Below are 12331 nucleotides of genomic sequence, written 5' to 3' on the forward strand. Positions count from 1 at the left end.
CGAACTGAAGATTCCTGGGTCGGTGTTGGTTATTTGGCTTTCAGCTCATGCAGCCATTGAAGAATTGCAATGCAGCGTTGCATCTTCGCATCTCTTGGTGCGTCATCCCTGACGGATTATTAAATTTTACACAACGGAGAACATTTATTTATCTAATAATGTGCACAACTGCTTCTCTGGTACTGTTCGTTAAAAATACAAAAGCATTTCCAGTTGCTCCGCAGAAAATAATGGCGAAAATCAAAGGGGTGCTCCAAAGGATCATGGGAACATTTGTGTTTTCAGAAGCCTAAATGTGAAAACATTATTTCGATCATTTTTCATGTGTCCCTGGGCTGTAGCACAAAGTAAAAGTAGAAAACCAATCGGAGTGCGTTCATGCTTAAAGACACACACAAACATACTAATACAAATATATTTTCAGACGGACATGCTAACACACACATATGCAAAGTACACACACACACACACACACACACACATGCTACAGAACACCGCAGGCTTTCTATTTTACAGAAGCTGCATAAATGGGAAAGTTAATGTAGCATTGAATAAGACTAAGCTGCTCAGCTGTAACAACGCCTTGAGCTCATGAACATATTGCATCATTTTTCTTCTCCAGCAGGTTACCATTAAATTTGAATTTGTTGGAAGTTTTGTGGGACCATTTACAATGTGCCCCAGCTCAATAACCTTTTGTCTCAATGCAAATGTTATGCCTTCCAGGTGGTTTTCATAAATATTTGAATAAGTCTGAATGGTGGCAGAGACTTTCAGCCAATTCACCGCATATAGATTTTTAGTATGTTGTGTAGTTGGTTTTAGATGCACTTCATTATTATGGCATGAAGGACTTTGAGGCGATGAATTTAAGGCAGCATTTGAGAGACTTGTTACCACCTTTATATTATATTATCATATTAAGAAAATGGTCGGACTACTGTCATTTATGGAGGATTGTCAGTGCTATATTAATAAATACATTTTTAATTAACTAAAAAGGTTAATAAATGCAAATGCATGAATTACCTTGATATATATATATATATATATATATATATATATATATATATATATATAAATCAATGGGATTGTATGGGAATAGATATATATCAATGGGAATAGATATAACATGAAAAATATATGAACATGGAACTCACAATCTAACATAGTCAGATCCATACTAAATAAATAAACAAAATTAAATAAATAATTAATCAATCTGCGAAAACCCACATAAAACTATAATGAATCAAACTCAACAATACTTGATTTAAAAAAAAAAAAAAATACAAAAGGCTATAAAACAAGGAAAACTACATCACACATTAGAACAAACCGCAGTGAGTTATATCTTTTCTTTTATACTGTAAGCACACAGGACATAAAATATGTGGTCTAAATACAGACTCAAAATAAAACTAGGACAACCTACATACATATTTAGCTATGAATGTGATACAGTGCCGTTACAGCACCGCTAAAGTAAGGTCTGTGTCTGACATCATGTCAAAAAAACAAGTTCTGACAGATACAATTATGGGATGTCTAGAATCTTTGGATTGATCAAAACTGATAACAGAAGTACAATCAGTGAAAGCAGCTGAGCTATGTTCTCTATTTCTACTCACACAGTTCAAGATGATGTTTCTTGTTGAAATGGGTAAACATGATGCCATCATGGACATTCAACCATCTGCAGTGGATTTCACAAATTTAATAAGAAACCCACAGCCACTGTTTCTGCAAATCGAGCCAATTTGGAAGGCAAATAAGTAATTGTGCTTGGACTATGTGTGTTTGTGTACACATGTTTGTAAGTGGGTCTCCTGGCTAACAGCCAATGTTGGCAGAGAGAATCTCAATCCAGTGATTTATATATAAAACTTTTATTGTATATTTAATGCAAATGTGCCACGTGTGTTCACACATTTTTAAATTGCTTAAAACATATGAAAAATTGAATTGTATCAAAGATTCATTTTCTGAAAATGTCTTATGTTTTAATATAGTTATATTGAGTGTTGCTTTACAAATACATTTGTCTTGTTTGTAGTTATTTTTAGATTTTAACTGGACAAGCAAAACTTAAATAGTACATTTTTGTAGTGTATGTCTTCATGTTGTAAGGTAAGTCAAGGTTAAAGCAGATTTTAAACACTAGTAATTCAAAGTGCTTTATGTAGGCATGATAAAGTTGAAAGAAAAAAAAACATAAGTCACATAAATTAAAATAAGCATTATATTACTGTGTAATTGCTAGCCATGTCACCAAGAGGAATTGCTAAATTAATGATTGTTTTCCAAAATGACTTTCATTGGTCAAACAAACAGATAGTCTCACCCCAAATTCATCATTGGTTGAGACACAAACGGCTTACTTATAGTTGTCTCAGCATATTAAACTGGGTTAGGAGAAAGTGTTGTAATTGTATTGAAAGTATTATATTTGATTATTACTTTACCACATTCCAAATTGTTGTGTGCTCTGGTTGTTGTTTCTTAACTTCCGTCTTGCTCATGATGTTGAGTTAAAACTGTCACTTTGTACAGAATTATGTCTCTAGATCTTGAATTATATTCAGTCTGTTTGTGTGTTTGGTGGGAAACGGAACTCAAGTCTGTATTTTTTTAACAGGACCCTTGAGACCACCGTAACAACTGCCAGGTGCTCCAATGTGACACTGAGAGGGAGCTTTTCACAAACACACACACACACGCACACACACACACACACACACACACACACACACACACACACACACACACACACACACACACACACACACACACACACACACACACACACACACACACACACACAGCCTGACCACCAGTGATCTGTCTCTGAGGATTCAGTGGCCTGGTGTGGTAATTGAGTTTGCTGACCTGTAGACTGACCCGGTTGGAGAGCAAGAAAATGACATTAAATAGGAGTCACATAAAAGGCCTGGCTGTGTGTGTTTGTGTCACATAGGTAATAGTGTAATACTCGCCCCTAAAAAGACCGTACACAGACCATCAACATGATACAAGCTAGACACATACACAAATACACACACACTTACATCCGCAGGTGTTTCTTCAACTACAGTAGATTTATGTCTCAGGGGTTCAGATTTTATAAAAGGAACAGATTACAATCATTTTCTTTTCTTTTTTTGATATGTGATGGTCACATCTTGCAAACTTTTCACCATGCATTTCTCTTTTATTTTACACGATATATTAATTTAAGCAGCAATATTACTGTTTTTACTGTATTTTGATCAAATAAATGCAGCTTTGGTGAGCACAAGAGACTTCTTTCAAAAACATTACACTAAATTTCTGAATGGTAGTGTACGTATAAACAGATGGAAGTTTGTTAGCAGACTAAATTAAACAAACAAGTCATAGTGTGAAAAGTGTTTTAGAGTTTATTTCGAAAACGCTACACTGTAAAAAAAATATTGTTGGTTTATCTTAAAAAAGTAAGTAACCTGGTTGCATTAAAATGTCGGTGAAATTTAAATAACTGAGTTCATGCAATGAAGGAGATTGGTTTAATCAACAGAAACTCAAAATATTAAGTTATCTGAGCCACATAAATTATCAGGTGATTTGACTAAAGAAAAAACTGAGTGATAACATATCATGAAATTATTATTATTTTTTTACAGTGAACAGGCCTAAGAGTGCCCATAGTTGAAGAAACACCCCCACACGTGCACAAAGCTGTACCTCTGTGCTACTGTGCCCCACGCTCCGTGTTTATTGGTGAGGATGTTGAGGATCTTCTGTTTCAGCTGATTGGCTGTCACGTGATCACGGTGTTTGGCAGCACTGATGAGGTGATCACACATCGTCTCCTCCTCTTTCCTGTCTGCCGCATACTGTGCGCAGTTAGACTGACCGAAATATGGATGAAAGAAAGAGAGAGAGATTAACATCTCTGTCACAATGAGTCAGCATACTGAAACCAAGAATGATGCTACTGCATCAAGCAGGACTGAGGGATAGTTCATCCAAAAATGTAAATACTGTCATCATTTACTCACCCTCCACTACGTTCCAAACCTGCATGACTTTCTTTGTTCTGCAGGACACAAAATAAGTTATTGGGCCCTATCATACACGCGGCGCAATGCAGCGCAAGTGTTTTTTGCTAGTTTCAGCCTGACGCAGTTAACATTTTCATGTCCTGCGCCACTTTGTTTAAATAGAAAATGCATTTGCGTGCCCATGGGCGTGCTGGTCTGAAAACGAGCTGTGTTCAGGTGCATTGATGGTGCGTTGCTATTTTGAGGCAATTGAAGTCTTAAGTCGATGGCGCAGTATTTTATTTTTTTTGTTATTTAAAGAGTACGTTAGTAATATGCACCTATATGTGGGTCCACAATGCACGTACACTCTTCTTATTACACACACAGGGACGTGCAGCAGCACACAAACTAGCCAAATATTAAAAATAAAAGGATTACAATGTAAAAAATGAATATTGTGTACATAAAGATATGGTGGAATCCGGCTTGTCCCATAGATGGTCTGCTTGCGTGCTTTAACCTCAAGCACGGGCAGATCCGTTTGCGCTCCGGAGATGCGTTATGTCTTTACGCTTGCAAATTCCGCCATGTTAATAGCAATTTTTGCACTTTATGCCCAAAACACACCCATTACTCATTAAGAGAATAGGGACAACCCTTTTAGAGCATGCGCGGGCACACCGACCATTTTTCTCGTCGTTAAACAAGCAAAAATGGATTCGGACAAGCCCTAACTGCACCTGCGCTGTACGCTTTAGATCATGCGCTTAGTTGGTCAAAATAGGGCCCAATATAAAGAAAGTACCAGTGTTATTTTTGTCCATACAACAAAAGTCAATGAGGTCCAGTGTTGCTTTAGGACCCTTACTGACTTTCACTATAAGGACAATAACAGTGTTCTGCAGAAGAAAGAATGGTTTGGAATGACTTATTTTAATTTTTGGGTGAACTGTCCCTTTAAGAACCAAGAATGTCTTCCATTACTTTACCATTTTAACATATATTGTAGCACTCCCCCCCTTTAAAGTTTACTTTGTACACAGACATAATCTTAAAATAGGTACTATAAAAAGCACTGAGACTAAAAGGCCTCTTAGACTAAGGGTGACATGAAGCAGCCAGCAGACTTTATCTTCTCCGCTACAATAAGATTGTCTTCCCACGTGGACCCCAGGGGGGATCTCTTGCTAATATTCAAAATCTAATTTGCTAACACAAGCTGGTGGGGTTCAGGGGAACCGGGAGGAGGGGCGAGACGAAGTAATTGAATTTCCTTCCTTATATTTGAATTCTGTCAGATGCTATACCTCGACATATTCTTCAAACGGCCGATAACTCAATCTCCCGGTGTCATCTCGCCTTACTGTGCGCCGCGCTGACAAATATCAAACGTTATTTATCACTTCAAGGGAGGATATGAGGGTTGAAAGTGACACCAGCTTAATTGTAAAAATATCTAATCTGCTTACAAAATCTTCAATCTGCAGACGGAGGTAATAAAGAAGAGGAAGACCAAGAAGAGGCAAGACGACATCTTGAGAGGCAAGACAACATCTTCCGTTAGCTGGTGACATCGCATATCTAGCGCCTGCTGCGTTTTATCTAACAGGTCAAGGATCCTCAAGAGCAGTATATAAAACAACCGTCTCAGACAGGCTGTGCGATCCAGATAAGAAACTCATCACTCCATCACTGCATGCACTAGTGTGTTTCTGAGAAAGAGTGTGTGTATCCCTCATACTGATGTCATGCACGTGCCGTCAGAGTTTCATATCATAGATACATGTTTCAACAGTAAGTGTTGCTAAACCTTGATTTACATTTGCAACACTCACTACATCACTGTCAGAATAGTACAGATAGGCTGATGTGATATTCTAAGTAGTTAATGTAACATTAATCTTCACATTTAATATATTACATTTAAGTTATGATGTAAACAAGGCTGCATTATGTTGTGAACTAAAGGCTAAAGCATGCTATTAATGGACACCATTTTCTCTTTGGTATATTTTCATGAACACATTTATAAATCTATTCTATTCTATTTTTCTCTAAACACTGTGCCTTACTTTTCAGAGGGCACTAATGAATAATTTAGGGAACAGTTATTACATTTCTGTTGTAATTGGTATAAAACATGGATATTATTGTTTTGTAAAGCCATGTTTTTTACATAATAAATACAGTAGGCTTTAAACAGTCAGTTGTAATTGGTATAAAATAAAATAATATTAATACAAATCCACTTCAGTCATGACTATATTCCCAATTCATCCTGTCCTCAAACGCTTTGCTATTTCAACCGAGAGGTCAATGTGAGTTTGAATAGTCTCGCATTGACATTACAGTAAAGAATGGCTCTTTCGGCATCATCCTGAATATTGCATAAGCATTTGTTTCATGTGTCATAGAACGGAAGAGAGGCTCTCAGGAGTGTGTGTAAATGTCACATCCATTTGAATTTTCCGGCAAAAAGTCCTTCACATAAAAATCATTCTACAGACTTTCAAAGACTTTTCAAATTCTTGAATATGGCCCCTTTAACAGACAGAAGAACTAATGTAAAGATTATTTTCTGTCTCTTTATAGAAAAACATAATAGTTTAAAATGAGACATGAATTCAATCTCTAAAGAATTGTTCCTTACTTTTCAGAGGGTGCTTACATGTAATTTAGGGAAGGGTTATTCAATTTCTCTCTACTGAGCTAATATATGTGGATTAATCCCCTTTAGAAGGCATGAGCAAAGGATTATGGGCCACCCCCACTGATAGCTTTACTAGAGATTTCCTCTCTCGTGCTGTATCTGATTCTGGAAAACAGATTTTATTGTAGATTATTCATGTTTCATATGGATTCAGTGTGGGATTAGAGTTCTGTTCTGGGATTGATTATAATCTGGTTTGTGTTAGAAGATCTAGCTACTTAATTCAGGCTGGTAGTTAATATACTGAGTCATATTACACCATAAAATATCTCAATCCTGTAGGGGATCTATAAAATGTGTATTCATGTGCTTTTGGTTTAAAATGATTCTCTACCTCAAACTCTGCATGCTTGTGGACGTCCTCGGCTCGCTGTCTGTTGAGGATAAACTCTGCTTCATTGGCCACTCGAACGATATGATCCTTCATGGCATGACAAAGGAGTCTAGAATGAAGAAAAAAGAGGAATGGGAATTTAAATAATGACATTGAGTCAGTCCCCAAACACGCATAAAGTACACATCTTGCATATCACACACAATCAATCCTGCAAATTTTACACCCATATAGAAATTGCAATCATTCATCTTTTATGGGAGCTATAGGTTACTTTGTGTTAATTGTCATTTTACAGAACGAAACAGCGAAACAGAACAGGGGCTCCAAATCAGTGGCAAAGGGGCCACATACATCCCAAACTGTGACATGGTGTGGTCCGTAAATCACAGATGCCCTATCAAAATGAATGCATCACAAATAAACTGGAATAGACTGCTGCATAAACACTGCAAGGCTGAAAGTTCCGGCATTTAATTCAGAACTAACTCCACATGCTTAGTTTTACACAGTACTTTAAAACTTGTAATACAGTTTATTATAAGAAAATAAGCAGACGTGCCAAGAGGCCAAACACAACATTAGTCTCATTAAATAGTTCAAATAAACTATCCGTTGCATATATAGAGTGTAACTGAAGGTTTCTGGAAGACAAAAACACCTTCTTTCTGTCCAGAGATTCATACAATCATTTAAAGACAGACCTAACATCAGCTCTTAGGTTAAGTGATTTATGTTTAAAGTAATTTATCAGAATTATTGGATTTTGTATACATTTTTATTTGTTTTATTTTTCCATCCATCTATCCATCCATCTTCCTCCACTTATCCGGGGCCGGGTCGCGGGGGCAGCAGTCTAAGCAGAGATGCCCAGACTTCCCTCTCCCCGGACACTTCCTCCAGCTCTTCCGGGGGGACACCGAGGCGTTCCCAGGCCAGCCGGGAGACATAGTCTCTGTTGTTTTATTTTTGTAAACATCTTTCAACAATTAAAAATACTTTACACACTACAGTTTAAAGGTCATTAAGTGCGGTTTTTTAAGTCTTGTGCTCACTTAGTCTGAGGAAGGGCCTCTGCCAAAAGAGCCAAAACTTGCCAAAAGACAAATTTAAGTCAGTTAATTTAATTCCTTTTTTTCTTTTTTTAAATCAGTAAATGAAAGTTTCTTCCAGACGATTACTGTTGCACTACATCCACTGAGGTAGGATTTGGAATGATGGCCAGTGACACAGACAGACCGAGAGACAGACAGACAGACAGGTAGAGAGGGTGAATGACTGATGTGCCAGCACCCTGGACAGCGACTGTCTCTGCTGACTCAGCCTGATTGTCTGAATGTATGTGTGTGTGTGTGTGTACAGATGGGTCAGCAGATGGGTGTGCAGGCTGATCCACCCTGGATCAGCTCGACAACAACGAAAGCCTAAACCTGACAAACACATGGACACACACACATACACAATCTTTCAGTGAGATAGAAAAGTAGACTTAAGAAAAGCAGCATTCTGGATAAAAAAAAACAGAGAAAGACTGAAAACGAGACTGTTAACATGATGTACACATTCTAGACAAGAGGTATGTCAGAAGGTTTATTCAACCACCCACTCTCAACATGCTTATCTCAGCGTATTTTAACACTCTGTTCAACCACTAACTCACACAAACTGTGGCCACACTACTGGGACGGGAGGCTTAGGGGCTAATCTGGTCCCATTCCTTATTATCAGCGATGCCATGGTAACCCGTCAACCGAACAGACCAGCACCAGATAACCAGTTTGAAGTGACATAAGCTACAGTGATCTGTGAGCTATTAATGGTGTTTCAGGAGCAGACATGAGACTTTACCTTCCCTCGTTGATAAGCTCAATGAAAGCCAGCCCAGCGTTCTTCTGTATCGAGTTCTGCCACTCCTGAAAGAAACAACATTTGTCATTCATATGTGGATTGTGTTTTTTGTGGATCAGTATGCTTAAATACAGCTTGTGCAAGAGGGGAAAAAGTGCAGTTATAATTACTATTTTATATATTACCATATGCTGTCCTAGACCTCGACCTTTGATCTTAAAATCAATCCATCATAAAAATAGTAACCTTTAGATTATATATATATATATATATATATATATATATAAGGATTTTTTTCAATTATTCTTTATTTTCATTGCATAAAATACAACGATATTAGTTATATACACATACAATCATATATATATATATATATATATATATATATATATATATATATATATATAAAATAAATATATATGTATGTATGTATGTATGTGTATATAACTAATTACATTGTATTTTATGCAATGAAAATAAAGGATAATTGAAAAAAATCCTCATATACACACACATGTGCATGACAACTGAAGGGTTAATTAATGATTACACCTAAATAAGTCCAGGTAAAAATGGATTGTATATAAACAGTAAAACAAAAAACATCTGTAAAACAATAAATAAAAATAAAACCAGTGGCAAAAGCATCTGCAGAGAAATCTTTCCCTTAAAGTCTCACGTTAAGCCTAAGTGAAACATTAACGATAGTGATCGCAGCAAATTGGATTGCTACGTATTTGGGAAAGCAAAGATCTATTTGAGGTCACATATCCGCGATCGAGAGCCAAAGCCATAAAAAGCCTGGAACTTGGCCCTGTGCGTGTGCAAGCATCTTTTCTTCCTCTGCGCACAGATCCGTAAACACAGGAGAGATGTAATTGCTGAATGAAACTGAATCCTCTTGCCCCTTAAACACAGCCATTTCCTCTCTGTGAGCACCCAGTGACAGATCACCGAAGACCTCTGTCTCGAGACCGGCCCTCTCGCCTTGCCTCCAGCGCTTTGGAGGCCTTGGGGAACGTCTCACGCCCTCCCTCTCCCCGTTTCCCGGGCTCTCCTTCCTCCGCTGTCTCTCACACACACAGCACGGGTCTGGAGATGATTAAAAGGCAGTTGTGCTTCTCACTATGGGAAATTCTCCTCCGTTCTCGTTTGCTCTCAAAGGTACGGGCTGAGGGGGAAGAGCATAAGCTGGGCAGGAGTTCAAAAGGAAAGAGGGCATTTGCAAAAAGTTGGCCTCAAAAATATTCCCCTGTCCTGCGGTGAGGGGATCAGGGTGAGAGAAGAGCCACTGGCAATGGATGTGAACGGTTCCCTCAGAACGAGGACATTTTTAATACATACATTCTATGTGTCTTGAATATTTTTTTTTTATTTAATTCTGTTATATTCCCCAATTTCATATTATTCTATGACATTTATGTTTTCTGTGAAGATCTTTAGTAAACACTTTTAAAAGGTGCTGTATGAATAAAACTTAGCCAGCTATGATGAATGCTCGATGCACAAAACCAAAGTCACTTTAAACTTTTGTAAATGTCTTTACCGTCACTTTTATTCAGTAATGACCATGAAAAAAAAAAAAATTATGCAAAGAAACCCCATCCTACTGACCTTAGACTTTTGAGTGATAGTGAGTAGATTATTATTTGAAGCATAACAAACTTCTTTTTGTTAAATGTTTTTCATGAATCACACTAAAAATGCCACTTGCATTTATATTTTGTTATATAATGCAGATTTTATAATGTGGTTTTAAGGAATCGTTTTCCCAGAAAATCTTTGGAACACACACACAAAAAAGATATTTTAAAGTGATATTTTGATTGGTTTGTTCATACACTGTAAAAAAAAAAAAAAAAAAAAAAAAAAAAATATATATATATATATATATATATATATATATATATATACACTCACCTAAAGGATTATTAGGAACACCATACTAATACTGTGTTTGACCCCCTTTCGCCTTCAGAACTGCCTTAATTCTACGTGGCATTGATTCAACAAGGTGCTGAAAGCATTCTTTAGAAATGTTGGCCCATATTGATAGGACAGCATCATGCAGTTGATGGAGATTTGTGGGATGCACATCCAGGGCACGAAGCTCCCGTTCCACCACATCACAATGATGCTCTATTGGGTTGAGATCTGGTGACTGTGGGGGCCATTTTAGTACAGTGAACTCATTGTCATGTTCAAGAAACCAATTTGAAATGATTCGAGCTTTGTGACATGGTGCATTATTCTGCTTGAAGTACAGTAGCCATCAGAGGATGGGTACATGGTGGTCATAAAGGGATGGACATGGTCAGAAACAATGCTCAGGTAGGCCGTGGCATTTAAACGATGCCCAGTTGGCACTAAGGGGCCTAAAGTGTGCCAAGAAAACATCCCCCACACCATTACACCACCACCACCAGCCTGCACAGTGGTAAAAAGGCATGATGGATTAATGTTCTCATTCTGTTTACGCCAAATTCTGACTCTACCATCTGAATGTCTCAACAGAAATCGAGACTCATCAGACCAGGCAACATTTTTCCAGTCTTCAACTGTCCAATTTTGGTGAGCTCGTGCAAATTGTAGCCTCTTTTTCCTATTTGTAGTGGAGATGAGTGGTACCCGGTGGGGTCTTCTGCTGTTGTAGCCCATCTGCCTCAAGGTTGTGCGTGTTGTGGCTTCACAAATGCTTTGCTGCATACCTCGGTTGTTACGAGTGGTTATTTCAGTCAAAGTTGCTCTTCTATCAGCTTGAATCAGTCGGCCCATTCTCCTCTGACCTCTAGCATCAACAAGGCATTTTCGCCCACAGGACTGCCGCATACTGGATGTTTTTCCCTTTTCACATCATTCTTTGTAAACCCTAGAAATGGTTGTGAGTGAAAATCCCAGTAACTGAGCAGATTGTGAAATACTCAGACCGGCCCTTCTGGCACCAACAACCATGCCACGCTCAAAAGTGCTTAAATCACCTTTCTTTCCCATTCTGACATTCAGTTTGGAGTTCAGGAGATTGTCTTGACCAGGACCACACCCCTAAATGCATTGAAGCAACTGCCATGTGATTGGTAGATTAGATAATTGCATTAATGAGAAATTGAACAGGTGTTCCTAATAATCCTTTAGGTGAGTGTATATATATATATATATATATATATATATATTTTTTTTTTTTTTTTTTTTTTTTTTTTTTATATATACACTCACCTAAAGGATTATTAGGAACACCATACTAATACTGTGTTTGACCCCCTTTCGCCTTCAGAACTGCCTTAATTCTACGTGGCATTGATTCAACAAGGTGCTGAAAGCATTCTTTAGAAATGTTGGTCCATATTGATAGGATAGCATCTTGCAGTTGATGGAGATTTGTGGGATGCACATCCAGGGCACGAAGCTCCCGTTCCA

General features: G+C 37.7%; 1 protein-coding gene across 1 annotated transcript in view; it reads right to left on the minus strand.

The window, feature by feature from the left end:
* nbeab (neurobeachin b) overlaps window positions 1-12331 on the minus strand; it is a 298682-nt gene that overhangs the window by 109070 nt on the left and 177281 nt on the right. Inside the window, exons 35-37 of the mRNA XM_081369689.1 lie at window positions 8918-8982; window positions 7070-7178; window positions 3724-3890 (exon numbers count right to left, since the gene is read on the minus strand). Coding sequence (XP_081225815.1) covers window positions 3724-3890; window positions 7070-7178; window positions 8918-8982 — 341 coding nt within the window. The remainder of the gene's footprint in view (window positions 1-3723; window positions 3891-7069; window positions 7179-8917; window positions 8983-12331) is intronic.

The sequence above is a fragment of the Scardinius erythrophthalmus genome (assembly GCF_964197995.2).
Source record: "Scardinius erythrophthalmus genome assembly, chromosome: 7".
NCBI lineage: Eukaryota > Metazoa > Chordata > Actinopteri > Cypriniformes > Leuciscidae > Scardinius > Scardinius erythrophthalmus.